Source organism: Phoenix dactylifera, unplaced genomic scaffold (genome assembly GCF_009389715.1).
Source record: "Phoenix dactylifera cultivar Barhee BC4 unplaced genomic scaffold, palm_55x_up_171113_PBpolish2nd_filt_p 000283F, whole genome shotgun sequence".
Taxonomy (NCBI): Eukaryota; Viridiplantae; Streptophyta; class Magnoliopsida; order Arecales; family Arecaceae; genus Phoenix; species Phoenix dactylifera.
This window is the reverse complement of record NW_024067767.1, coordinates 239,133-266,054: the sequence shown is the minus strand read 5'-3', so window position 1 is coordinate 266,054 and position 26,922 is coordinate 239,133. Positions and strand designations below refer to the sequence as shown.

At 39.0% G+C, this 26,922-nt stretch overlaps 2 protein-coding genes, 1 long non-coding RNA gene, 1 other non-coding gene and 1 pseudogene across 4 annotated transcripts; 2 read left to right on the top strand and 3 right to left on the bottom strand.

Moving 5' to 3' along the window:
* Positions 1–324: 324 nt before the first annotated feature.
* Positions 325–4,206, bottom strand: LOC103704727 (myb-related protein P-like). The gene is made up of 3 exons (XM_008788140.4): positions 3,960–4,206; positions 3,697–3,826; positions 325–1,553 (listed from the first exon to the last, which is right to left on the bottom strand). Exons 1-3 carry the CDS (start codon positions 4,090–4,092, stop codon positions 734–736), a joined length of 1,083 nt encoding a protein of 360 aa, XP_008786362.1. The 5' UTR covers positions 4,093–4,206; the 3' UTR covers positions 325–733.
* A 6,717-nt stretch (positions 4,207–10,923) lies between these two features.
* LOC103704639 lies at positions 10,924–12,228 on the bottom strand. The gene is made up of 4 exons (XM_008788005.3): positions 12,107–12,228; positions 11,824–11,879; positions 11,396–11,621; positions 10,924–11,234 (listed from the first exon to the last, which is right to left on the bottom strand). The coding sequence occupies exons 1-4, from the start codon at positions 12,204–12,206 to the stop codon at positions 11,110–11,112; spliced, it is 507 nt and encodes a 168-aa protein (XP_008786227.2). The 5' UTR covers positions 12,207–12,228; the 3' UTR covers positions 10,924–11,109.
* Positions 12,229–14,420: 2,192 nt separating this feature from the next.
* On the bottom strand, positions 14,421–14,493 carry TRNAA-AGC. Its single transcript has one exon. It is a non-coding gene; the product is annotated as a tRNA-Ala (tRNA).
* Positions 14,494–17,408: 2,915 nt separating this feature from the next.
* Positions 17,409–21,662, top strand: LOC103704640 (annotated as a pseudogene).
* Positions 21,663–22,319: 657 nt separating this feature from the next.
* Positions 22,320–24,457, top strand: LOC120105435. Its single transcript, XR_005507821.1, has 2 exons — positions 22,320–22,414; positions 23,401–24,457. It is a non-coding gene; the product is annotated as an uncharacterized LOC120105435 (long non-coding RNA).
* Positions 24,458–26,922: the final 2,465 nt, after the last annotated feature.

The following is a 26,922-nucleotide window of genomic DNA, read 5'->3' as shown; positions in this document are numbered from 1 at the left end:
ATTGTTCAACAAATCTTAAGCTAATCAAAACAAAGGAAGAATAAAAAGGCGTTTTGCCCGGAAGGCTGGTTTGCACGTAAAGTTCCCAAATCGAACTGAGTATCACAATCTAGGTTTTGGAGCCCCCATGGCTCGCATAAATTATTAGGCTCACTTTGGCAACCTTGCCTGGAGATTCCGTTGCCCCTTCCAGGGAGCAATCCTGGAAAAGAGGAGGCTCAGGCTTCACAAAGGAAAAAATATTCTTGCTTGCCCTCACGACATTTCTTAGAGACATGCAAAAAGAGCTTATGAAAAGAAAGATATGCAAAGAGAAAGCCAACATAACTGAGAACCGCAATTAATAGCAAAATACCACCTTCTAAGTTACTGTCTAGCTACTAAACCATTTTTCTTCTCGTCTCTCCTTTATGGGCCAAATCCACCGTAGACTTAAGATGAAATGAATCCACCTAACAATTTCACTTTAGGATGAAATGAATCCATCCAGGATGATTTCACCTTAGGTACACGACGGATCTGATCCACCTTTGGAAGTTAATGGAGACTTCACAGGGATATTCCACATAGCTAATGAATACAAGACATGCATGAAAAACGAAGAACATGCACGGTGCTACAAAGTTATCATTTCAGTCCTTCACATACATTGTTCCTACCGCGGCAAACCATGAGCAATCCTCTTCAATAACCCCTATCTGTTATCAAAGCCACCACCACGAGAAAACCACTCTTATAGGACATCCGATAGAAGCCAACCATCCAGCGACTCTTCTTGGTACCCACAGCCCTCTATTCGCTGTAGCCCCAATTCCCCGTTCTCACCATCCCACTGCCATGGCCACATCTCTCCTGCCTCATCCCATAGCTTGGCCTCAATTCCTCCCAAGTCCCAGTCCAGGAATTGGTCTACCTGGGCTGACCCCACCTCCTCCTCCCCTTTGGCCACTACCCCAGTCCCTCTTCCCTCCTCCAAGCCCATGTTCCCACCATTTCCATTCCCGTTCAGGACAAGGGCCCTGCCCTCCCTCGCCTCGCTTGAGCTCATGACCCCACTCTCCCTTTCCTCATGAGACCCCCAACCCACACTGCTCTCCTCAGTTGCACCAACCTGCATGGCTTCCATCTCAGTATTTGCTCCCCAGAGCCCACTTTCTACTGGTCTTGGGCTCAGGAGCCCACTTACCATCTCGTCGTTGAGACCTTCAAAGGTGACACAACTAGCTTGGTGCTGGTCCCGGTCCAGAACCATGCTGTGTCCCTCGTCACTTTGAGTCTGCGCTGATGAGGTTGCGGGGACGACACCCTTCTCATTCTTCTCTCTTCTATCAATCCCATTCGTCGTGTTCGTCTTCATGGCTGACCTACTAGCTAGTCTTCCACCCCTTTGCTTGCCGCCGGCGGCGAGCTTGCTGAGGTCCACCGGCATGGCAGCCTCTACATGGCCGCCGGCCCTCCGGAAGCTGTAGACTCTCCTGCTGAGGTGAGAGTTCCAGTAGTTCTTGATCTCGTTATCAGTTCTTCCCGGGAGATGTCCGGCTATCAGGGACCACCTACAATAGAAGATGACGAACGACATTAGCTCTGATATCATCCAATTCCTCAAACATATTTTACTGTACTATTATTTACTGCTACTGAATGCTTGTAGCATTCTCAATTGTGGAGATCCAAAACCGACTCAAGAGCTCGCGTTTGATGAACAAATTACAGTTACATGAGGAGACAGTGCTTTTCGTTTTCCTTTTTTTTCCAGTGAAACTCTTTCAAAATCTTAAATATTATGATAAATCATTTTCTAACGCTAAGAAAGATGAATCTTTTTCTTGGAAAAAAACTTGATAAATCATATCAATGTAAAGAAAAGCAATCTTAAGTTATTTCTCAGCAAGAGTTGAACTGAGCCATCAAGCAAGCCGCATACAGTCCACATAAAGCCAGTGTAATCCCAAGTCAGTAATATCTTAAGACCGGTTTTTAGCCTAATTTGAACTATATTAATAGGTGTTGAAATTATGGCCAAAAAAGCTGCGGAAAAAGAACTTATTACAATGTTATAAGTAGGACCAATTTAATTTAATAAATTAAATATATAAATATATTTAAATGGTGATAATTTTCCTCAGAGTAATAATCCAATTCTTAAAATATATCATAATAAAATAATTTAAATGGAAAAAACTAGAATAACCTAAGCATCATAATGGCAGGACATGGACAGGAAATACGAGCATAACAAGTTCCTATGAAGGTATCGAAGCGCGCAGCCCCTGGTACGGTTTTCTACTTGACAAAGCCCCTTGTCGGCTGAATGGTCGCTATATTTTTACAAGCAACGATAGATTTGTTCAGCCCAGTTGCCAGCAGACATACGGCGTGGCTGCCGGCCGGTGACATACATTTTAAAAAAAACCCAAGATTGATAGCAATTTTCAGATATTAAATTTAGAAATTATTAACGAAGAAAAACATTTAAGAAATTGAAAAAAATTGGAAAATACCCACCAATATTAATTCATATTGACTAATGAATGATCAATTTATATTAATCTAGATAACAAAAGCCAAGAAGCCACATGTATAATGAGAAATATAAAACCACTATGGATATTGTTGTGAAAATAAACGATCCCGAACTTAGTCCCACATCGACTAGATAGCGGAAAAATCTGTGCCTTAAATGAATGAAAAAATTCTTTCCTTTCGAAGCGCCTTTTGTGGGACAAAACCGTCTCGAAACGGAAGAGATTATGAAACCCCTCTCCCGAGCAGACGCAATCGTTCTTCTGTCTACATCCAGTATGACTGAGCTCTAAGGCCGGAGGATAACCTCGACCTCATCAAGGATGCATTCGTTGAAAGCTCTTAACTTCGGTATAGACCTTTTTGTCAGAAGAGTTGCGTTGTGAAAAATTAAAAAATCTCAGACTTAGTTCCATATCGGTTAGACGGTGGAAAGGCTTGTGTCTTAAATGAATAGAAAAATTCTTTTCCTCTCAAAGTAGCCCTTGTAGGGCAAAACTGTCTCAAGATGGAAGAGACGATAACTTGCGAGGGCGCAGCTGCCATCAGACATAATTATGATGGAACTAAGTTTGTAGAGGAAGGTGGGGGGAAAAATTAAAAGTGAAAAAAAAAAATCTCCGTCTGCCTCGCCAGGTAACCTCACGAGAGGTGACCGGACAGCAGTTTGACAGGTCATAATGAAGGGAAGGTTAGAAGCGACGGGTTTCCCACGTCATCACCCAGCCGGCCAGCCCTCCGGTGCACGGTAGGCCACGGCTCCCCTGGGGCCCACCACCTCCCGTATTTATGGGATTTTGTCACCACTCCTAAAAAAGGCCCCCAGCCGAGTGGGCTGAAAGGAAAATTTAAACGGGTTAGATCAAAAGAGAGGGTGGTGAATGTTTGATTGCAGAATAGGAAAAATAAGGATAACAAAAATTATGCCTATGAGAATAGTTATGAGAAAAGTATATTAACTTTTATTTGGCTTTAAAAATATCTTTTCAAAATGATTTGGAAAGATCATTTTTGTCTATAAAATTTTAAAAAAATAGATCATAGCTGTTCTCCATAAAATAGTTATTTCTTAATTATATCTGAATGTTGTTTGGCAGATATTAAACATATTCCAAGCCTCATGTCTCCTTTGTACCTAAAGCAAACGTAGCCATAGAAGTGGATCTCCATTACCTATTTCCTACAGTGGCATGAAGTTTGATGATGATCTCCTGCTCCTCCTTAGAAATGTTTCCCCTCTTGAGGTCAGTTCTGAGGTAGTTTTTCCACCTTAGCCTGCAGCTCTTCCCACACCTTAAAAGCCCTTCCAGACGCCCCAAGCCAACAAATTAGTAACCTCATCTGGGCTGTCTCAAGTGATCCAGCTCTATTTGAGCCTCTGAGAAAAAGAAAACCTGAGAAGAAAACTTTATTTTTCTAAGTTTAGAGCTTCCTACCTGCATTCTTAGGCAAGGATCTCCAGGACCCTTCTCCATTGGCAGTAATGTACTCCACCAATATCTCATCCTCCTCTGCCGTCCACCTCCCCTTCTTCAGCCCCACCTTCTCACAGCAAGGAGCTCTACCCATTTCTTCTCTAGTTAGAGTTGAAGAGAGAAGAAGCGGTGGGAGCTTCGCTTAGGTCCGAGAGTGCGGTGAGAGCGTTTGAGGTTAAGGGGATGAGGGCAGAGTTTAATAAGTTGGCTGGAGAGAGAGAGCAGGGGGTGGGGAGGGGAGGGGAAATAAAAGGGTGGTGGGGTTGACGTGGAGGGAAGGAGGTGTGGTGAATGGAGAAGCCACGTGTCAGTGATGGGACCATGGAACTGGGTCGTCGTGGCTTCAATATGGACAAGTGCAGCAGGCTATTTAGCATGGGATGATCATCCCACGATCAAAAATAATAACGATAGAAATGATGACATCATTGCGTTTGACAGGATTACAGTAACGATGAGATCACTGTGATACAACCAACATGAAAAGGATCTTAAATCATCTCTATTTTTTAAATCACCATCCATGATGGAATATTCATTCATAAAGCCAAAAAAATTTTAAACCACCACCTAATAAAAAAAATATACACATGAACATCAAAATTCAATAAAAATTCAACCATTCAAAAATAATATATCATACGGTACCTCATAAATCTTTAATAGTATTTTTATATATCTTTTCATTTCATTTCTTTTTAACTCAATCTGAATCCAAGATCCACTAACTTTTTCACTTTAGGCCAAATTCCGATCATATTTTTTGTTCGCAATGGGACAATCAATAGGTGTCATATTTTTCGCACGTGATAGGACAACCGATAGTGTCATATTTTCAGCCTGTCATAGAGTAATTGATTATAACTAGGTTAACCCAGAGTCCTTATTCAATCAATTAAATTCACATCCACACATCAATTCTTTTTATTTTCAGCTTTAGACTAACTATGGTCATATTTTTTTGCCCGTGTCGGGGTAATCGATAAGTGTCATATTTCCAACCTATGATAGGGCAATCAATAAGTGTCACGTTTCTCGCCCGTAATAAGGCAATAATATAGCATGGTTAGTCTAAAACACCACATCTATTAGTTCGATTATGCAAATGTAAGTTATACTCATATATTCATTTATCATACTATCAAATCACAAGCATATATGATCAAAATATAATTTAATACAGAAATCATCATAAAAGATTTTTTGCATCTTATTTATCTTGATCATTAGATACCATACATATATGTGTACAAAATATCTATAATCATGTATGCGGGGGTACAAGAATTTTTACCTCTACGTCGACAATTCAGATAGATCGGTCACCTGTACACACCGCAATCGATGAAGCAGGGTTTGTAGAATCCTGTTTGACGTTAATTGTTCTCCTACAAAGCCAAATTAATATAAAGAAATCATCCAAAGTAACTGACAATCCAGACTGATCTACTAAAGGGTTCATGGAATAAACTACCAAAAAAAATTGACTTAACATCTTCAATTTTGTTGTCTTGTTAACGAGGTTTATTACTGTTGTTATTTTGTTATTACTATTAGTGTTATTATAATTAACTATGATGATGATGATGTTTTTGATATTTTAATCTAATGCGAGATAAATATATTTTAAAAGCTACAAAACAGAACCTGTAAAAGTTGTCATGTCAAAGGAAAAAAAGGGTTTATTACATGGTTGTGTCATTGGATTTGCAATTTTGTTGAATGTCACATTTTAGTATTAGGTCGACAGACAATAACAGTAAATAAAATTAGCCAGGTTTCAATTATGAAAATAATTCTTGATTGATATTGATAGTTTTACCATGGCAATTTTGGTCATTTCCAGACGGTATCTCCGTCTTGTTCATGTTTTATCCTTTTCGCGTCCCTCTCAGTTCTGGACGACTCGTAAGGAATACGCCTCGACCGCGCCCAGGAAATGTCGGATAGCAACCACTGAAACTAGCCCAAGATGGTCAAATCAAACTCTTATAGAAAATACTGATGCTAAGAATTGTTTCAGAGAAGCTAAATTTAGCCTAATAAAATTGGAGAGACAGACAAGAAGCTGCCGTTGCTCCATCAGAATAAGATCCAGGATCCTCACTTCTAATTTGATAGCCATCCATCTTCGTGATGGGATAACATGACAGCCATCCATCTTCGTGATCGGATAACCTGACAGCCATCCAAGAATTATACTTTAAGAATCCATATGGATATGTGTTTAGTCCTATATCAGTTGTTCGCCGAGAAGATCTTGAATATTTATACAAAAATCTGACCCATAATCCATGTAGACTAGAAGATACAGCACAGACTTATTGAAACGGACCAGGAGTCAATTATGGTGCTTATGATTAGATTTGAATGAATTTAAACCCTTAGTCCGGCGAAGACATCATAACTTAAATGGAGGAATATGTGAGGATACGTACGAGCGTGTGTTTAGTCCCACGTTGGTTATCCACCAAAGAGATCTTGAGTACTTATATAAAACTAAAAAATTCCAAAAAATACTTTTCTACTAGCGTTTCTGATATGAGATCCTAAGTTATTGCGTATATCACTGCAGTACAGATCGTGTATTGTAGAAGATAAGTGCTCTCAGACTAAACCAAATACAGAAGAGCATGGTATGAAAATGTTTATAGGTTTATCCATAATTAAGGATGAAGGAGCAAGAATAAATAAAATAAAATTCAATAAAATATAGGATGGCCAGCCATTATTTTTCTTAAAAAAGATATTTAGAAAATAGAAAATAACCATAAAGTAGCATCCATGACATCACAACATAGGCTTCTATGCTCGAGATGAAACCACATTGGCAAGTTGCAAAAGTTACATACCTGCATTGAGCTTTGCAACTGGTCATATACTATGCTCAAGAAATCGAGTACAACTTAATCTCGTTTGGACATACAATTAATCCTTGTTCGATGCCACCAAATGTTCTGCAACCACATGATAGGGTACATTAATTGCAACATATGGTAACATTGGAAGATAATTAATCCTTGTATGATGTATAGTGCTACCAAATTTTGGCATTGTTCCAGCTAGGCGGTATGTAGATGCCTAGAAAGCAAGGTCGTTATAAATCATTTTCTTGTACCTGACATGATACGGATTTATTTATTTATGAACTATGTTGGGTCATATTTATTTATTTTATTTATTTATTTCTTTTGTTTACCTTGCTGCTTTATATATTCCTTGTGCAGATACAGCTACAAGCATCGGATGCGATAAGGTTAGATTTATTCGAATTAAGTCCAATTTTGCTGAATAAAGGCTTGACCCAACTAGAAAATCATATTCGGATTCAGGTTGCAAACCTCACCTGTAAATTAATCTAGACGATGTCCGGCCAATATTTCACTTGATCACACTAATCATAGACAATCTCATGGCAAACCATCCTCTATTGTATTGTGTAGGTGGGTTCTTCTAAAATCATGCACTTACTTGTCAATCTAATGTTTGGGATGTGCTCGGTCAATTCTTATGCATAAGCATTAGAAGCCTTAGTATATGTTGGTGGCCTAAGCATATTAATTTCTCTTTACAATCATATATTGGTAGTTCCTTTTTTCCGGAGTCCATTTATTAGTTGTTCTTAAATAATTTTTTTATTTCTGAAACTAGAGATAGTACAAATAATTAAGAGATCTGTGATTGAAGTATTGTAAGATATATATTCCTTTTTTTTTTTTGAGATGTTAAACAAAACCTCCATGATACTTAAGAAGCTCATTGTATTCAATTTGAAAATTGCAGAAAACGGCATATGCTTGACTTGGAGGAGCCGGTGGTCTTGGTTTCTCAAATGTTGATATTATGTACACTTTAATTTTTGCCACAGAAATTGAACCTAGCATGCTCTTATTTGAGAAAAAGGAAAACATAATGAACCTCGGCAATCTTAGAACTTTAAATTGTACTTTCGCTGCGATTGTGAAAGGCCCATCTCTTCAAACATTTTTGAGTTCAATCCTTTTAGTGCAGAAATGATTTCGATAATGAGTCATTCGCTCTAGCAAAAAAAAATCTTAGAAATATTTTTATGAAAAAAAGAAAGTTCTGGGACCAATTCCACTCAATGTCGGCAAAGCGTCTGAGCTTGTAGCCTTTCTTTAATACATACTGCGGAATTTAATGGGAGGGGCATGGGCTTGAATAAGACTTAGGCTGAAGTAATTATAGAATTAGACATCCAACCTTCCAGAATTCCACCTGGCTTTTCTTGTAGAGATGTCACTTTGCTACCTTTCTCTCTCTTTTTCCTTATGAAAGCTAAAGCTGGTTGTCACCACTTCAAGTAATTAACCTCAGTTTGTTCTTTACTCAAACACAATTCCATCACAATTTAAAGTGCACGTTGCGAGCAATTCCTCCCAGCACCCAAGAGACAGCCATATGGAGTGTGATCGTGGCGGAGCAAACAGCACACGCCAATGCTGTTTCGCATCCCTGTCCGTGTGAGATCGACCAGATATGATCATGACTGGGGAATCTTAAAAGTTTTTAGCTAGCCTTCAAATTTCAGACATTCACATACCGGCCCAAGACCGCCAACCAGAGTACGAAGAAAAAAGCAAGTTACACGTAGAGACCTCCAAAGATGAATAAGAGCGAACAAATAATAGACGCAACTCGATACAATGATGGAGAATACTCAACTTATGGTTATATGTTCAGATACAACTGATGGGAGAGGTACTTTATAGACTCGATTAAGACTTCTAGTATATACATTTACACTAATCATATGTAATCAATACTGCCAAGAAAAATGAAGAGATAGTATAAGAAGATGCAGCGATGGATAAGTAAAATAAATATATTAATGAACCATGCATGAACCTAGATTAATTATGTAGCTAGACTATTTTGAAAAATCAACTTTATTAATTTCAACATTATATAATTCTAGGTTCTCCTAACCGAGAATACATTAATTAGGTCATGCAAAGGAGACCTATATTGTGACATTAGGTGACTTGTTACCTTTCTGTGTTAATTTTTAAAACTTTTTTTGATAGGGTTTGTCTTGTTTTTCTCACTAACAAAGCAAGCAAAATATTGATAAGATAACGCTTGTATTTAATCCCACATTTGTTATTTGTTGGCAAAATTTTTGGTACTTATACAAAACTAAGAAACCTATATAATACCTTCCAGCTAATTTTTTAAGGTGACATTCGGCAACAATGTATCATGCGCCAAGCCTCAAGTATGCAATAGAGGAAAACAATTATTTAATACATATGTTTGTGTGTGTCTGTGTGCTGAGAGAGATATTTAGCCATCTGATTGGTTGCCGTTACCAACTGTGCATGAGGCTTGTGAATGGCGACGACCAGTAATCTATGCATGGCGATGACCGGTGTTCCCATGGTGCTTAATGCTGTTTCGTGGATGCTTGCAGTCCAATGTGGCATGAAGAGGTCCGTGCAATTCACAAGTCAGCTTGATGTTGGCATTTGAGCCATTCATGGTGCTCCATCGTGAGCACCAAGTAATTAGCTTTGGTAGAAAGTCTTGAAATTGTATCGGGAGCTACGTAAATTTTCCATATCCTCTATCTATGGAGTTAAGGTAACCATACATACATATAATTTGTTAGTTCTTGACACATTTGAAGTGAAACATCTCCCAATGCAAACAAGGAATGACAAAAATTTCTTCCCTTGAAAAAAGACAGCCATTATTCTCTTCAAATGATTCTATAGTGCCACTAGAATTCGTTCAGCTCAAATGTTGGAACATTGGAGAGCCATGATAATGTTATTTATTTATTTATTTATGGGGCTGGGGTTGGGATACGACCATTGATGAGGCAACACTTAGCTCACTATGACGATGCTGCATTAGACCAAAAACTTTATTCTTTCACCACATTTAATACGTTGTGAGAGTTGCAAAACCAGATGCAACCAGCCAAACGTCGAACAATCTCTTGCCAAGATGAAAGCAACTTCCTTTTATCTCATTATTTTTTTTTATTGTGCATGTTGCAAGCACGGCCAGTTTGGTCTAGAGGATTTAGGGTAGTCTTATTGCAATTAATGTACAACCGGTCCAAGTTGTCGAATATACTTGTAGCCTTGCTTTCCGGAACCGTGTGATTTAAGTGGAAAACTACGTTTGGTCGTTGGGTGCATGTCATTGATCTGGACTTCAATCCGTGGGTCCACTAATAATCTAATATTCCATCGTTTAAGTCCATCAAGTTCTCTCTAGTCATTTCATGGTCCCCGTGCAGCCATCAAGGCTCTACTTATTATCGTGAAGAGGTTGCTCCATCACCAGGTCCATAGCCTATCTGGCTCTATTAAATGCCGTAAACCCACCATGCCTTCTTTTTTCGGTCCCTTGGGGCATGGAGAGAACCGGACCTCCACGGTGCCGCACGCACACATACACAATAGATCTAAATTGGACATCAATTTAGTTCTATTGTGAAAAGTTGTTTTTTTTTTTTCTTTTTTATATAAAAATGTCATTTCAATACCTCTTATATAGGTACAATCTGCAAAGGCAGAAAAAAATAAAATGATGCAATGAAGAAGAAAGCTCAAACAGCACAAGTCTAGATAAACTCTCTAAAGTAGCGAGCAACTCTAGCTGCTTACCACTCCGAAGAGAATTTATGGATAGGGAACTAACTTCACTTTTTTACTTTTATGTATTCTTATTTCTTTAGACTCTGACGGTAAAACTCATGCACGCCTAGTTGATATGAGTTACAGTAGTACCAAAAAAAAAAGAAAAAAAATCCAAGCCCTGAAGTGGAAAAGACTGGGTTAGCCTGAGGTCAGCTTCGCCATCACGGCGATGTTGCATGTCATCCGCAGCTGAATCTGTAGGTTAAATTACATATCGTTCTCATCAAGAGAGAGATTGTACAGTAACAGAATGATTTGCAAGAGGGGTTTTACGTATATCAATTAGCTTTCCCCATTTAACTCTTAATTCTGGGGCACTAATTGAATGTAAGAGACTTGAATAAAGAGAACTGAATACTCGAATAAGTTCACAAAAATACCCATATTACATACAAGACTAGTCTTCTAACTTCAGCAGAATGATAGCATCCCAAGCCTCAAAGAAGCAGAACACAACCTAAGAGCAACATCAAGTACACAGAAATGCCCAGCTTGTTCCCATGGCCATGGTAACCATGTTCACCTTCATCACCTTCCGAGCGTTCCAAAACATTGAAGTCCCCTGGCGGAGAACAAGAAAGAAAACAATTGAATAAGGATACCAAAAAAAAAAAAGAGTAATTGAATAAAGATATGCCCCATAACCATGCAAAACTTTTGGGATTCATGCCGAAAATTCCTTTCTATGCTTATGAAGGAGTTGATGATGGGATCATTTCCTACCTCTCTTGCTGGTATGACCACATCCAGTGTTGAGAGCGTACTTCACATCTTGAACTGTTGCACCATTGTAAAATTGGAAGTTGTACAGTATGTTATCCACGCATTGGAGCACCAGCTTCGTCTCAACCAGACATGGACCATTGCAGTACTCCTCGGTTGCCTGTGGGGGGACATGGATGGTTCCCTCCGCACTTAGTCTATAGGATTCATGGCAGCTGCTGTAGACCTTTAAAATCCCATGCAGAATTAAATATGAAAAGAGATGTAAACATAAGTAAGAGGTCTCGTAAAATTATCTGAAACTTTAAATCATTGAGGATTCACTTATAGTATTTGTAATTAAGTTGGGCTTTGCTTACAATTGGCATGTTCATTACAAGTTAGATACTGTCTTAAAATATATGTGGATGATTGTATTCTGCACTCACATACTGATTGTTGAAGCATATTAATGCTTTCGCGACAATGTCCACTGCATTCTGCTCTGCATGATTCCACATAGCAATCAGATAGCTTAAAAAAAAAAATCCTCCAAAGGTGAAAAATTTGGTGGCATGCTTTTAGCCCGCAACAACATTAACTGGTGTGGAAATTATTATCTATGAAGACATAAAATCTTGGCATGGTGACCATAGGAACATATTTTTAGTTACATGCAACAAAATATAGGACAGAGGAAACAAGACTGCCTTTGGAAAGGAGCATGCATACCTGACTTGCAACATTTAGTAGACAACCAGAGCAGAGCTAAGAGGAAGCACCAGCATCTGAGGGTTAGAGGGGAAGCCATTGGAGAAGGGTATTTGAGCATTCCAGATCATGTTAAGAGAGAAATGGAGAGATGGTGCTTGAATTTATAATCATATTGCCTCCTAATGTTAGTAAGGTGGAGAAAAGTCTAATATAATCACATTAACCTATTCATTTCTTTGTATCATTCTTCTCATCTGTTTCTGTATCTTACCTTCTTTCTAGTACAAGGGCCACCCAATTCATCCCAAGATGACAAAAACGCCCCTCATATCATTATTTTGATATTTTCTTAAGATCTGTGCTAAATTTTTTTATCGATTAGTTTGCATTAAGTGAGCCAATATTTTTAGGAAGTTGGCTAATGATACTGTTGAAGTACTTTCAAGCCTTGTGTGATCTCCGGTGTGACTCAGTAATTAGACGGTCTTGATGGATGGTTGGATCAGAAAGGAGAGGAATTAGGAACAAATGAATGGAATAAGTTTAAGGGGATGGGGATGCTTTGGTAATTTGAGATGGGTTGGAGTGAGGTTTTAGATTTAGTAGTTGCTCTCTCTTGCTAGTAGAAGGGGGAGGGTGAGATTTGGTGGGGAAAAGTGAGCAACCTCCCTTGGCTTCTCCCATGCTTTTCCCCTTTGACTTTCAATCGTCCAGAGAGATATGCACGTAAATAACAATTTAGTGAGGATATTTATATAGTTTCATAAATTTAGAAAGATATACACTCTAAAAGGCGGTTAGAAACAAACAAAACTCCTCTGAAACTTTCTAATTTTTTTTATGATTCGATTGGATCGACAAGTAAAAAAAAAAAACAAAGCATATTATTATTTTTTTAATTTAAGATCTTAACTCGTTCAAGTTAAAAAAATTAGGTGACCATTCTGCTAATGCTATCTTTTATAATTAATCATAATTTATAGAATCATACCATCTAAATTTAATAGACCTCTCACTATGTTATTCTTTGTAAACTTCCATGTGGTTCTAGAAGTCTACGTAACCAAGTTAGCTATATTATTTTGTAGTAGCTAGCTATATATAAAATGGGATCTAAGGTTTGGATTCTTTTGGTTGTCGAATTTAAGGTTTGGATTCTTCCTGGATCCTTGTGTTATGACTTATGCCGGGGGCCCAAAGGCTTAGGTTAGAACTTTTTTGCTCATCCATGCTGTCTCTATCTCTCCCTCGAGCTAAGGTCATCATACACATAAAACAACCACTTAGGCCTCACGAAATATGACGTTATGTGAGTGGTCATGCGTGCAACCCTGGTCGCGCTGGTTCGGTTCGCAACCAAAGTCTGGTGAGCTAACTGTTACAATGTGGCTATGCATGAAAATTTTAATTATTGGAAGCAGTCCATCACAAATTATTGTTGAGATTTTAGGCATGTAATTGCCTTTCATCACAGCCATTTTTAATGGCAATGTTAGCATTTATCGCAGTTCATGGTTCACTTAAAAGCCTAGCCAAATAGAGGTCCTTGTTCTTGGAGGCATCCTAGTTTATCTTTTTTTTTTTGAAAATAAATAATTCACATATTTTTAGTATAGATACATCCAATAAAATTAGAAAATAACAAATTTCGGAACAGTATAGGTAACTCCTCTTCTCTAACCAACAGGGTGCTTCTGGAGTGACTGACCATATATGAAGCCATCCAGTCCGCGGCCCTATTTATCTTTTTGACATGCATAAATCTTAGTTTATCTTTCGGTGTTCTTGAACTCTGCATCTGACTATGCTATAGATTAATACCACAGTGCCTCATCTGCCAAAATAAATGAACTCATGGGGCCTTGACTACATTCACCAACGATTTTTTTTTTCATAATAAAATATATACATCTGTGGCGGCCCATTCCAGTGGAAACTTTTGTTCGCACTGCATAGCAGGCCTAAATGGCATCTAAATTGTCACGGATGGTAGGAAATGAAGCATGATCCTAGTTTATGGAAACAAATAATGAGTTTTGAATTTTTCAAGTTGAACCTTGATTCAATTGAAAAAGATAGTGAGAATGGGCGAAGAAGGTATTGGTGAGAATGGCTATACATACATACATACATGCATACATACATGCATACATATATATATATATACATATATGTATATGTATATATTAAAAATAAAGATTTTTTTTTATTTTTCTATAAAGTGGTTTTTGAAAAACAAAAGATAAAACAATAATATCAAGTATGTTTTTTATCTCAATTTAAGTAATTTTATTTTAGAAATAGGAAACAAGAATAAAAACAATGCCGAAGTTGGAGATGCGGGGTATCGATCCCCGTACCTCTCGCATGCTAAGCGAGCGCTCTACCATCTGAGCTACATCCCCATCATTGATCCCAGAGCTACTTTACCCTATCGTTTCCCTTTTTTTTTTTTTTTTTTTTTTTTGTCACCGGAGAACGGGCTGGTATCAGATTTGAGTCCCCTGCAGGCTCCATTGTTATAGCATTTGAACGCTTTGTAACTATTTAGGAAATGAGAAGGCAGTCACTTGTGATCAAAGTTGAGCCTTTGGCCCTTTGCACTGCTCACACTAGCAGCCTTGAAGGATATAGAAAATGCTTGAAAGAAAACTTGCACATCTTAGTTTCTTCCCCTAATCAATGCAGAAAAAAGATTAATGGATGCTCGTACTAATATCTCCGCTCACCAAACGCTGCCCCCCTTATTAATGTGAAGAAGAGTAGACCCATGCTCGAATAAATCTCTGCACGGTTATCGTTGAGACCTGAGGATGGTGTCATTTAGTGGCTGCTCTGGTTGCATAAAAAAGATTGACCGTCGATTAACCATTTTTAAAAGTCTAAAGTAAGGAAAGCCGGGGACACTTGCAATGAAGTTGTGTATGTTTGGTGGGTTTTAATATCTACAAATCTGCCGGAGGATTCAACCATGCTAAGTTTTGAAGGACCAAAGAAACAAAAAAAAATTTAATTGGACCAAGTCCGCTAAGTTGGTGGACCAAGTCTACCGCTGAGTTGGTGGACCAATCCAACCACAAATTAACATTCATGCATTGCACCCTTTTTCCTCTGCATGTTGGTTCGTGGTTAGATAGGTCAACTGTTGAGCTGGTAGACCTGATTTAACTAATAATTTCTCCAAAAAAACAACATTGTAGGAGAGAAAGCAAGAGTATAATAGCTCTTATGAAACCATGCACTACATAGTCATATCTTTTACAAAAAGATCAAGCAACCTAGAATATGTGTATGCGGCCAGGTAAGCTGACCCCTTAAGCTCTCCATATGTCCAAGTCACCACACAATTCTTTTCTGAGAAATAAAATAGAGAGAATCACCAAAACAATGAATCTAATTAGATGTAGATCTATCTAACAACAGCTAATCGAGCAAAGCCAACCTTTGCATTGTTTGAGGTGAGTAGAGCTAGACTAAAAGATTGATTAAGCTTGGTTTGAGTTCTTAAATTGCGGAGCTAAGATAATGACTTTTTTGGAAAAATATGGTGAGGATAACCTTCTCCTATGGAGAAGATGCTAACCCGCTAATTAGCTGAGATTGGTTCTCCAGGGAACTTGTACAAGCTAAATTTGGAGCCAGTCTCAAGCCTATACTTATTTTTGCAACTCAACTATTGTTTGGATTTGGTTCGTTGAAAATACTGAACTTAAAGGTGTAAATCAGACCGAGATCTTGTTTTATGAGCAAACCATGTTAACTAACTAATTCGATGTCCTACCCTGCCAACAAAAGTAATGACTTTGGATAAGAATTGCTTATTGGATAGACCAAGATTGCTTTTAAGCTAGAAGCTCCAGGTAGTCCAACATGAGAATAGGAAGGTTTCGTGTGACAACATGGGCAGCCTAAATTGGTTTAGGTATTTTAAGCAGTCTCTACAAAAGTCTTAAAATCTCTTATGTGGAGGAACCGATAGAGCACAATGGGATAAAACTTACTACTAAAGGGATAGACTCCTGAAGCCAAGCGTGAACATGTGTATCTCAAAGCTCCACTTAAGCTTAATGGGATGGGATTTCAAGAAGGCTTACTTTCCGATATGAGACTTAAAAAAAAAGAAGTTTTAAAATTTTTGAAGAGGATAAAATTAATTTTAATTCTTTCTCAAAATTAAAACACAAAACAGCTGATGGATCTAGCCATCCATCAGTCTTATCTAATGGAACAACGTGTCATGACTCCTCTCTCTCTCTCTCTCTCTCTCTCTCTCTCTCGCATTGTAATGGTATTGCATGTGCCAAAGTTCTGGATATATATCAAATTACGAGAGAAGTATTTCTTTGTTGATACGAGAGAAGTATTTCAGGCTCTTTTGTTTTCGCGTCCCGCACGTAGGTATAACAGTAACAGGGCACGTCACGTCTCCCATATATATATATTTTTTCCGGTGCAACACGCCTTTCTTGGTTCCCCCATACCGGGACTAGAGTCCAGCTCATGACGTGTTCCGTTCTCCATATGCGACGCGTCCCGGTCGCGTTTGCGACACCCCCGCCCACCCCCCATTCAGCGTGAGTTTTGTGATTAAAGAGGATTCAAGCCTGTTTCAGTGGCGGAGCTGCGTGCGGTATGAAAGGATCTTGTCCTAGAATGTATCTAGATGCACGACGAATCTTTCTTGAGAAGACAGATTTGTATTCTTTAAACAGTGATATTTGCCATTTTTTGGAAACGTCTGATTCTTCTAGCGTCATAGATGTATTTCGAAAAACGAATAGTACGGCAGATTAGATCGCTTTTTTCGCAGCATATCATTCTGGGGCTGTCGCATAGGGGTATCAGAGCATGTACCATTGGCACTAGAGCGTATTTTGTATGGTGACTATGTTGAATGTACTTACGACTGTATGATGTGAAAAGTAAATTAAAATTAAAAAGAAAAGAAAAGAAAAGAAAAGAAAAGAAAAGAAAAGAAAGAAGTAGAAAAAGAAAAGAAAAAAAGCCCAGTCGGCCAATCTCCGCCCGTTATAAAGACTCCATGTCTCCATCCCCCAACCGCTGCCCGCCTCTCGCATTTCTCTCCCTACAAACTTTTATAGAAGGAAGCTCACGACTCCAAAGTATGGCATAAAACTTTTGTAACATCCCATACCGAATTATAGGGACGCACCTTTACAGGAGAAAGCTCACAGCTCCAAAGTCTTCGCGTTTTCAGGAAATCCTTTTCTCCTTTTCACTGGAGGGACCAAAGATTGATTCTCTTTATTTTCGGGAGGCTGTCTTTTCCCTTTCGCACTCTCTTGCGCTGCTTTAATTTTGGGATTCTCGGCGATCGGACGGTCGGGATGGACGCATTGAGGTTGATCAGAGGAATTGCACCGCCAGGACTCGCCGTCGGCGTCGACGCCCACGGCCACCATCACCAGCCGTCGGCGAAGGTCAGCGCGGTGGCGCCGCGCGACGCCGGCGGCGGGAGCGCGGTGGAGACAGCGGCGGTGCCATCGCCGCAGTCGTATTTGTTCCCGCGGCTGTTGCGGAGGCTGTGGCCGGGAGGGGGAGAAGGAGGAGGAGGAGGAGCATTGGAGGCGGGAAGGGTAGAGGTTATCGCGGAGGAGAAAACGGGCGGCGGCGAGGAGGCGGCGGCGGCGGCTGTGGTGGAGCGGCGGAGGGGGAATTGGGTGCTGAATATATTGCGGGTGCGGTCACTGTCGGCGGAGGAGGGGAAGGAGGAGGAGGGTTGGAGAAGAGGGAGGAGGTAGTGGCCGGCGGTGATCCGGCGGTGGCAGCGGTGGAGGAGGGAGATCGGTGCGTTGGGTGCGGCGGTGGCGATGGTTTGGAGGGGTGCGTCGTCGGGGAAGGAGATGAGGAGCCCGTTGTGTTCGATAGGGAGTCCTTCTCGAGGTTGCTCCGAAGGGTACCGATGGCAGAGGTGGAGCTCTATGCCAAGTTGTCGTACCTTGGTAACCTCGCCTATATCATTCCCAAGATCAAGGTACCAATTCGACGATTTCCCACCAATTCATCAGATCGTTAAGTTTCTGATATTGTGGCATTTTTTTGTGAGAAAAAAGAATTGGTCTTTTGGATTCTTCTGCTCTGCCCAGGTGGAAAAGTTTGGATTTTGACTAGAGATCTTTTGTTTTGCCTGCTTCCGTGCGGTTTAAGTTTGATGAAATTACTCCGTGGTGGAGATTAGGGCTCTTGGATCGGTGAAATTTGAGGTTTCTTCAAGGAAAGCATGATTCCATTTCCATTTTGTGATCTCTTATTAACTTACCCCAATAATTTTAAGGTTCATGGGTTTTTTAATAGAGATCAATATATCCATTTGTGTATTCTAAGATCTGGTAGAAAATTTGAGGATGGAAGGACAGGTTTGGCATCAATGTAGGTGTTCGTTGATTTTTTTAATAAAAAGTTTGGTTTTCAAAATAATTTTTTCTGCCTGATTTCTGTAATGGGTGTTTAAAATTGTTGTGGTATCTCGATTGCATGACTCATATCATCCACTGTTAATGTGAAGGCATATGACCAGGACAAGTATTTCCCACCTAAATCTCAACTGCTGTACACCTTCTTTTAAGTATCTTTTTAACTTCTGAAGAGAAAATCTCTAAGAGGTTCGGTTTTTATGAGTTGCTTTTCTCTTTCTTCAGCCTAAAAACCTCCTGAAATACCATGCATTACGATTTGTGTCTTCATCATTGGAGAAAAAAAGGCAAGTCTTCAAGTTCTGATAAGGTTCGGATGCCATCTCAAGACCAAGAACCGAATGAGGTGACTGGTGAAGGAGAGGGGAATGGGAAACAGCAGGAAAATGGTTCTCCAATAAGCGCATCTACTGCCTATCAGATTGCAGCATCTGCTGCCTCCTATCTGCAATTTCAGACAAAAGAGAGGGCAAGGGATTCAACTGAAGAAGGCAGAGAAGATGAAGTGGAAGGTGATCTTGTGAGTTCTGAGGAGGCCTCCTTTGTGGCCACTACGAATTCGGTCACTGCCATGGTTGCTGGGAAGGAGGAGATGAAACAAGCCGTTGCCAAAGACTTGAACTCATCGCATTCCTTGCCTTGTGAGTGGTTTATATGTGATGATGATAGCAGCAGTACAAGATACTTTGTCATTCAGGTGAAATTCCTTTCTTTAGATATCTTTATATGTGGAGTATTATGCTTTCTGTTCAGGCAGGCCATTCAGTGATAGATTGAATTGATTTTAAATATTTCAATGTGCAGGGTTCCGAGTCGCTGGCTTCTTGGCGAGCAAATCTTTTATTTGAACCTATTCAGTTTGAGGTAATACTTCTCAGAATCATCTTTTTTGTTAGTGCTTTAAGTGTCTTTTTGTAGAATATTTGATTTCCCTTTTTTACTTGATTTTATATTTCCTGTAGAGTTTTCTGTGTCTATTATCTTGAGAAATTTAGATCTGGGCCCATTGTTTGGCTGTGCTCATCTTTGTTTTTGTGGGGAAAAGTTTTAGTCAGGCATGAGCTGTTATGTGACAAAGTTATGAAGCATAATGGATAGAGATTCAGTTCTGACGATGAATAGGCCCGGTTGGAAGCTAAGAAGCCATTATTTCATGTTGATGGGAAAAGAACATGAACCTGAAATATATAATGGTTTCAGTATGCCACAGCTTTCCGTGCCATTTCGCTGCGGTAGCAGCACATGGATGTAGAAAATCTTGATTTTTTTTTTCCTTCAACATTTCATCTTCTTCTTGGATAGCAGATGTGTCATAATGTTAGAAGCAATTGTGTTTTTCCGTATAGACCTGCCCTTAGGATGACAGGGATTATGGGTTACATCGTGCAACTTTTAAATCACTTTGTTATAGCAAAATCATTCTCCATCTGTTGCACTTCACTCATCTGGGCCTTTATTTTATGGTAATCTAGGGACTGGATGTCCTCGTACATAGAGGCATCTATGAGGCTGCCAAGGGGATTATCAACGGATGCTACCAGAAATTCGAGCTCACTTACGATCTCATGGTAACTCTGCAAATCTCCGCTTCACTGGCCATTCTCTTGGTGGAAGCCTTGCACTGCTTCTGAGTCTCATGTTATTGATACGGGGAGAAGCACCTGCCTCATCCTTACTGCCTGTTATCACATTTGGCGCACCATCCATCATGTGCGGAGGTGATTACTTGCTTCAGAAATTGGGATTGCCTAAAGTCATGTCCAAGCCATAACATTGCATAGAGATATTGTTTCCTCGAGCCTTCTCTTGCAACTACCCAGATCATGTAGCTAAGATTCTGAAGGCTGTCAATGGAAACTTCCGCAATCATCCATGTCTGAAGAACCAGGTAGTCTTTTTTTTCCCAGTGCATTATTTAGTTTTTTTTTTTTTTTAATGGTGAACTTACATTTGATATTCAAATTGCATAACCACTAGAAGGTATGTGAAGATATTGTATGAATGGGATGGGGCTCGTTGGTTGGTGAGGGTTATGGTCTGTTACAAAACATAGAGGGGGAAAAAGAAAAAAAAAAGAATATTTAGCATTTGTTCAATCTCATTACGCCACTTTATTGACTGCATAACAGCGAGGTCTGGAACCATTGACCTAAAAGCTATGGTTGTGCCTGTCAGACCTTTTTATTTTGTTTGTAGTTTTTGCTGTTTTGAGATGCTGCCAATATTTTTTGGTTTCTCAAGGGTAGGGGTGAGGAAAGAATTGCTGCTGATTAAATAAGAGCTTTGTTTACACCATTTGTCTCTTTTTGTTAACTAATGTTGGCAAGAGATCATCATTTACTCTGTTCTTTACAAATACTGCATGCTTTGGACAGTCTGTTTATGGGTGACTCTTACTTCTTATTTACATAGATTTACTTTTTTTTTTAATGAAAACATAGATTTACATAAAATGACACAAGTTTTTTTCTACAATTTCTCGACAGAAAATGCTGTACGCTCCTATGGGGAAGCTTTTGATACTTCAACCTGAAGAAAAGTTTTCCCCGCATCACCATCTTCTTCCCCCAGGCAGTGGCCTCTACCTCTTGGGCAACTCATTATTGGATTCAGATGATTCAGCAAGACTGTTGCAGGCTGCACATTGTGTATTCATGAATACTCCACACCCACTTGAAATCCTAAGTGATCGTTCTGCATATGGTTCTGAAGGGACAGTTTATAGAGACCATAACATGAATTCCTACTTGAGGTCAGTCCGTGGAGTGATCCGTCAGGAGCTCAAACTCATCAGGAAGGCGAAGAGGGAACGACGTCACCAAGTGTGGTGGTCTCTTGTAGCCACACAAGACCTCCATGCTAGTATTATCACAGGCCAACATGCTGGATCATCCACTTCGTCTAAACACCGTTTCAGCTTTGCTGGTGTGCTTCATGGGGGAAAGGAGACATTGAAGCAATTTGGAAGGCTGTTTGCATCTCGGCATGTACAAATGCTAGTTGTGCTCTTGTTCCCAGCACGAGTGTTGCTCCTGCGCACATTATCCATTTTTAATTTCAGATGATTATTTCATCAAAAAAAAAAATCAGATGATTAGAATCGGTTTTGTAGGTGTAATTTGTTGAAGTGGTTCATTCTTATTTATTGGTGCACTCAAACATTCTTTCAAACGAAAAAAGTTTGGAATGATTAAGGCGGCGATAATCATTTCGCTATTTCAGTAATATCAGTCATAATCTATATTTAGATGCATCAGCAGAAATAATGTCTCATTATTGATTTTGTTTGTGATGGTAAGGAGATCTGATCAATAAATAAGGTAAGATAGATGGATGGGTTATTTCTAACTATTTTTCTTGAATGTTATAAAATATTTCTTGTATTGTTATTGTAGAAAAAGGTTTTTTTATGCACTATTAGTCATAGTTGCAAGCAAATTCTGTTTCTGATTCTACTCAATGTTCCAAGAAGGATATTGTTTGCCTTAATCACATCTGTCCAGTGAATAGGTAAGTACAAGCTCCCTGTTTCCTTTTTCACATGAGAGGAATAAAATATGAATGTGCAAATTTTAACATTTTGCTTTTGTCTGACTTTTTTTTTCTGAGAAAAGCTATGGACCAAGCTACACTTTGATTAAGCTTCCTGGTTCTGCAACCCACTGAGTTCCATATAGTGATGTAGTCCTTTAATTTCCAATCTGTGGTATGAGTGGACTCCTTATTGGCAAGATTAATCCTTTTCATTGTGTTACCATAGCCTCATGCTAAGATCTTAATTAATGAATTCTGTTTCAGAAAGTTCTGTTGGAATCACCTTGTAGCAGCTGAAGATGAAATTAGTGCTTCGAATATTGAATCCCATAGTATGCTGACTATCTGAGTCCCCACTGTAAGTTTGTTAACCTTGATTTGTGTGTTAGGTTCATAAACTCTGATCCTTGAATTGTTATACTATTTTTGCTTGAAGACACATGATTCAGTCATTATATGCCATATTGTTTCATCAATTAGACTGCTATTTATGCAGCCTGCTAAAAGAGTTTCCATGGATGTGGTTCCTCTTGAAGATCATAGTACAACTTGGTCATACAAGCCTACTGTCCAGCTCAACCACAAGTTGTGTTTGCTCTTGCGATTCTTTGCTGAAAGTGAATGAACTAAATATGCTCCATATTGATAATACTTTATATGGTGTATGACTAGATGCGAAGGTTCATAGCAAAAGAGCTTTGGTATTGACAAATGATTATAAGCAAGACCTAGAGGTAACTCGTGATGCCAGGAGCGCCTTTTTCCTATTTAACTCATCCATAATACAATTAGAAGAAAATTCTCCCCTTAATTGGTTACAGTGACCTCCATTAATTTCCTTATCGAGTCCCAGTTTTTAGGTATATAAAAAACAAACTTCAATTTTGAAATTTGTTGGGTACCATGAAAATAGTTAGATGGAGCAAAACTATTGATCATATTTGACCGCAAGTACAGATTTCCCAAAACAACCTTTTGCATGCTAACCCTTGCACTTACACCATTCCATTAATAGCCGGGACATTGAGGAAGATCCGAAAAAGGCATTTCGAGAATTGATTAAGGTATAACATGCATTATTAGCTGGGGTTTAGCTCCATTCTTTTCTCTCTGCATACACATTTGACAAAATGTAGGCATGTGATGTGAGTGGCGTGCTTGAATGTCTGAAAATAGGTTCCTCTGACTTGCCTATAATTACAAGGTGTAACTTTCATGGCTCTGGCAACTTGAGTGATTTAGATTTTTCTTGAAATGCTGTATTTTTTTTTATTCTTTTTATCAGATTATAACTGGAAATAAAAAGTTAAAAGTGCTCATTTTTCTTGCTTGTGCCTTTGGCAGTTCGCATGTTTGATTCCAATGCTGACCAAGTAGATGTCAACCTTGTGTTTGTCTTCAGCTGTATCAAAGAATGCCTGTGCCAAATTATGGTGCCAGCTTGTCTGGCCAATATTTTGAAGCCTATCTATTTACTCGGAGGTGCGTATTTCACACGTTGGACTCTGTTTGCTACCCACATAAGACGTACTTGTGAAAGAATGACTATTCTACATTTGAGGTTCTGACCAATTTCGTCCATGTTAATAACATTTCTTTCTAGAAAATCTTTGGTACTTATCGATATATTCGTATGGAACATGCTCAATTCATCTCAAGGTGAATGCTGAACCAGAATGGCAGATTGTGGGTGTAATGCCAAATCTAACCCTTCTGCAAAACTTTCAATCACATGATCAAATTAGAGCTGGAGCAGTGTGCATAAAGTTGGCTGAATGGAATGGGAGCAGTTTGATCAAGGAAGCAAGAGCTTTTGCGAACCAGTTGTTACAATTATGACACAAACGTAGCAGAACACAAGGAGAAAATATAGTTGGTGTGTTTCAAGTTACAAGACCAATTAGGTAGAAAAGATGTGTGTTATTTTGCATGTTAGGCTGCGAAGCCAAGTCCATAGCGGTGCTATATGTCGCCGAGAGATAGATCCCTGTGGATTTACCTGATGATGTCTCTGTTATTGTTTGTGGGTTTCTCAACCAGGTTACAATCAGGTTCAAGATAAGCCTGAATAAGGGCAAAGATTTGGACCGGGCTGGAAGAAGTAAACAATAAATTGGCCTAAATAAAGGCAAAGTTTTTGTTGGCAATTCATGCAAAGGGAAATGAGTTTTCAGGTATTGTTGTGAGCATGGCATATTTTTCATTGCATTTTGTTGATTATCTTTAATCAGATTTGGTAGTACGCCTGTAACTTCGGCCGTGTATCAATTGGCCGAAAACAGGGTGCAGTTCTTGATTGCAAGAGCTTTGCCCTACAGAAAGCTAACATGTTGGAGAACTTGAATAGGAGCGATGGCAAACTGGGATTTGAAATTTTCAATGAAGATGTCCATTTGAAGTATCACTTATGCTGTCAAAATTTTCAGTAAAGATCATTGATGAGATTCATATGCAACAAACCCTTAGCCTTGTCAATACTGCTCTTTATAGAGGATCCTTGGAACAATATAACCTGGGGACCAATAGATCAAATATGTTGAAGCATGTATTTTTCATTGAAATCCAAAACGAATTTAACAGCCAGAAGAGGACACACACATACTCACACAAAGCTCACAAAAAACCTCTCTTAGAGCCTTCAAAGAGCCTAAACCAAAAGGATCAAAGATCACTAGGATGGAGAAACATCTGGCTAATTTAAACTACCGACTTTCAACGAGAGAAACTACTGGGAATATTTTCCTCTCGCATGGTCATAGTGTCCTGCGGTGAAAGATCACAAGGCACGTCATAGTGTTGGATACCAAGATCATTTCCTCGACAATTAAATAAATTTACACATGATGTATGTGGTGACACAATAAGGACGCAATGTGTTGCATAGCATCAAAGCGAGGAAATGGGATGGCATGGTGGACTTTTCTACCAGGAGTCCACTACACGGATGCTTCACTAGTATTACCTACATAATTAATGACCATTCCAAATGGACGTCTTCATGAAACGCGTGACTTATGAGAGTCTCTCTCTCTAAACAATGGCATAAAATACTATTATGGAACACATCTGACGAGCATACTGGACTTCAATCCTTTCACATTATATGTTTCGAGAGAGAGATGGTGACACAATTGGAACAAACTTAAAGAAATTGACCTAAACGCAGGCTGAGCCAAGCTCTGATACGTTGCTCGTCTCAGCTTACTAATGTTCACGGTCTCACGTAATTTAGAAGTTGTGCAACCACTTCCCATGTAATCACCACGCGGATTCTTGCAGACTGAGATCAGATGCTTCGAACCAATGATGGATCAGTGGCCACATGTATGTTGAAAACTCTGTAAGTCAATGGTACTTTCTCTGACTAAGATGGCTCAGAGAGCTTATGAGGAGCATCTAATACCTCGCTTTCATTGGCATGGTGGATTGACACCATGAGTGCTTTCCGAGGTACTTCAGCTATCTTTATCTATATATGTGATAGTTCTTAGAAAGTCTAGAGACCCTGCTCTCTCTCTCTCTCTTTATTGCTCTGTCTTCTTTATGTATATCTAGCTAGCTAGCTATACATCCATTAAAGGACTTCCAGACCTTGGGAGTACATATCAGGCCAGAAGGTTCAAGCGAACTGGCCATTTTTGGCCAAAACTGCAGCAAAGTGATCCAACTCAGGCTAAATGGAGCACAAAACAGGAGGCAACGTCATGGAACAAAACAGGGCTGCCGTAGGAGCACCACAAAAGGGCGAGGAGCATGTGGTTCAATTGGGCCAACTGTGGGGTTCCAATGAAGAGCAGCAAACAGGCCATCAACAAGTTTTTCCAGTAAGAATTTAATAAACTCTTCAAGCCTGTTTTGAAGAAATTGCAGCACACTCTTTTCCTTGTCTTGGATCATGCAATCTCCATATTTTTTTGGGACGCCAGATATTTGTCATTTCAGATTTTTTGCCCCATTTCTTTTCGGACTTTTTTATAAAAGATTAAGAAGAATAGTGGTGATGGTTAAAAGGAGGCACAACAAAGTAATAAAAATGAGAGAGTCAATCTCAAGTCATAAAGAAAATTTGAGTCATTTCTGAGAAGGGTTTGTTTTCTAGTACTTGGAGATGGTAAGCTCATGAGGAGAGTTAAACTATAGCTCGTTCATTGTGAGAACAAGATTAGTTCATAGCATATTCCTTCCTTGCATCCTGTGGAAGATTAACAAAGATATCAAACATCTTGAGAAACTATTTCCTTACAATTTAAACATGACAAGCAATTTTCCCATCCGTAAAGTCAAATTTACTGCTTTTCTGGAAGGAGAGAATACAAAGCCGTTGGGCCCGCCGAAAGGAGAACAAATAATAGGCTAAAAGGTAAGTGCCCGAATAAAATTTGAGCTACAGACTACAAAAAATTTTGGCCCAAAATTTGTAACGATGTTAAGAAAACAGCTAGAAGTGCTTCTTTTGTTATATGTTTTCTGACATCAAAACGTAACTTTTACAACCTCCAGTGTAGTCATGGCTTAAAAACTGATTTTGACCCCTTTTTTTAAAAAAATTATACTAGTGTTTTTTTTCCTTTCTTTCTTTCTTTGTTTTTCATTCTTCGAAAAAAATTGTCTGTCTCAAAACAGCCAAAAAAAAAAAACATTATATCTTCTTACTTTATTTTCAGGATGTGTCGTATTGAACTACCATAGTTTGTATTAAAATAATACATAGTTGATATATCTCAGAATCTGTATGAAGATTCAAACTTTTTGCATATAATAGTTATTTGACCAATATAGTTCCAAAACTTCTCTCTCCATATGTTTATGTCACAAAGTAGAATGGCTGCTATAAACATCATCATAGTATAACATTAGAGCTATTGC

Excerpts from the sequence above, each read along its gene's own strand:
- LOC103704727 (XM_008788140.4), bottom strand. The coding sequence starts at position 4,092 with ATGGGTAGAGCTCCTTGCTGTGAGAAGGTGGGGCTGAAGAAGGGGAGG. Across the intron at positions 3,827-3,959 it reads ATCCTTGCCTAAGAATGCAG|GGCTTTTAAGGTGTGGGAAG; the intron begins GTAGGAAGCTCT and ends GGCGTCTGGAAG. Across the intron at positions 1,554-3,696 it reads CATGCCACTGTAGGAAATAG|GTGGTCCCTGATAGCCGGAC; the intron begins GTAATGGAGATC and ends CTTCTATTGTAG.
- LOC103704639 (XM_008788005.3), bottom strand. The coding sequence starts at position 12,206 with ATGCTCAAATACCCTTCTCCAATGGCTTCCCCTCTAACCCTCAGATGC. Across the intron at positions 11,622-11,823 it reads TATGCTTCAACAATCAGTAT|GTCTACAGCAGCTGCCATGA; the intron begins GTGAGTGCAGAA and ends GGGATTTTAAAG. Across the intron at positions 11,235-11,395 it reads TGGTCATACCAGCAAGAGAG|GGGACTTCAATGTTTTGGAA; the intron begins GTAGGAAATGAT and ends GTTCTCCGCCAG.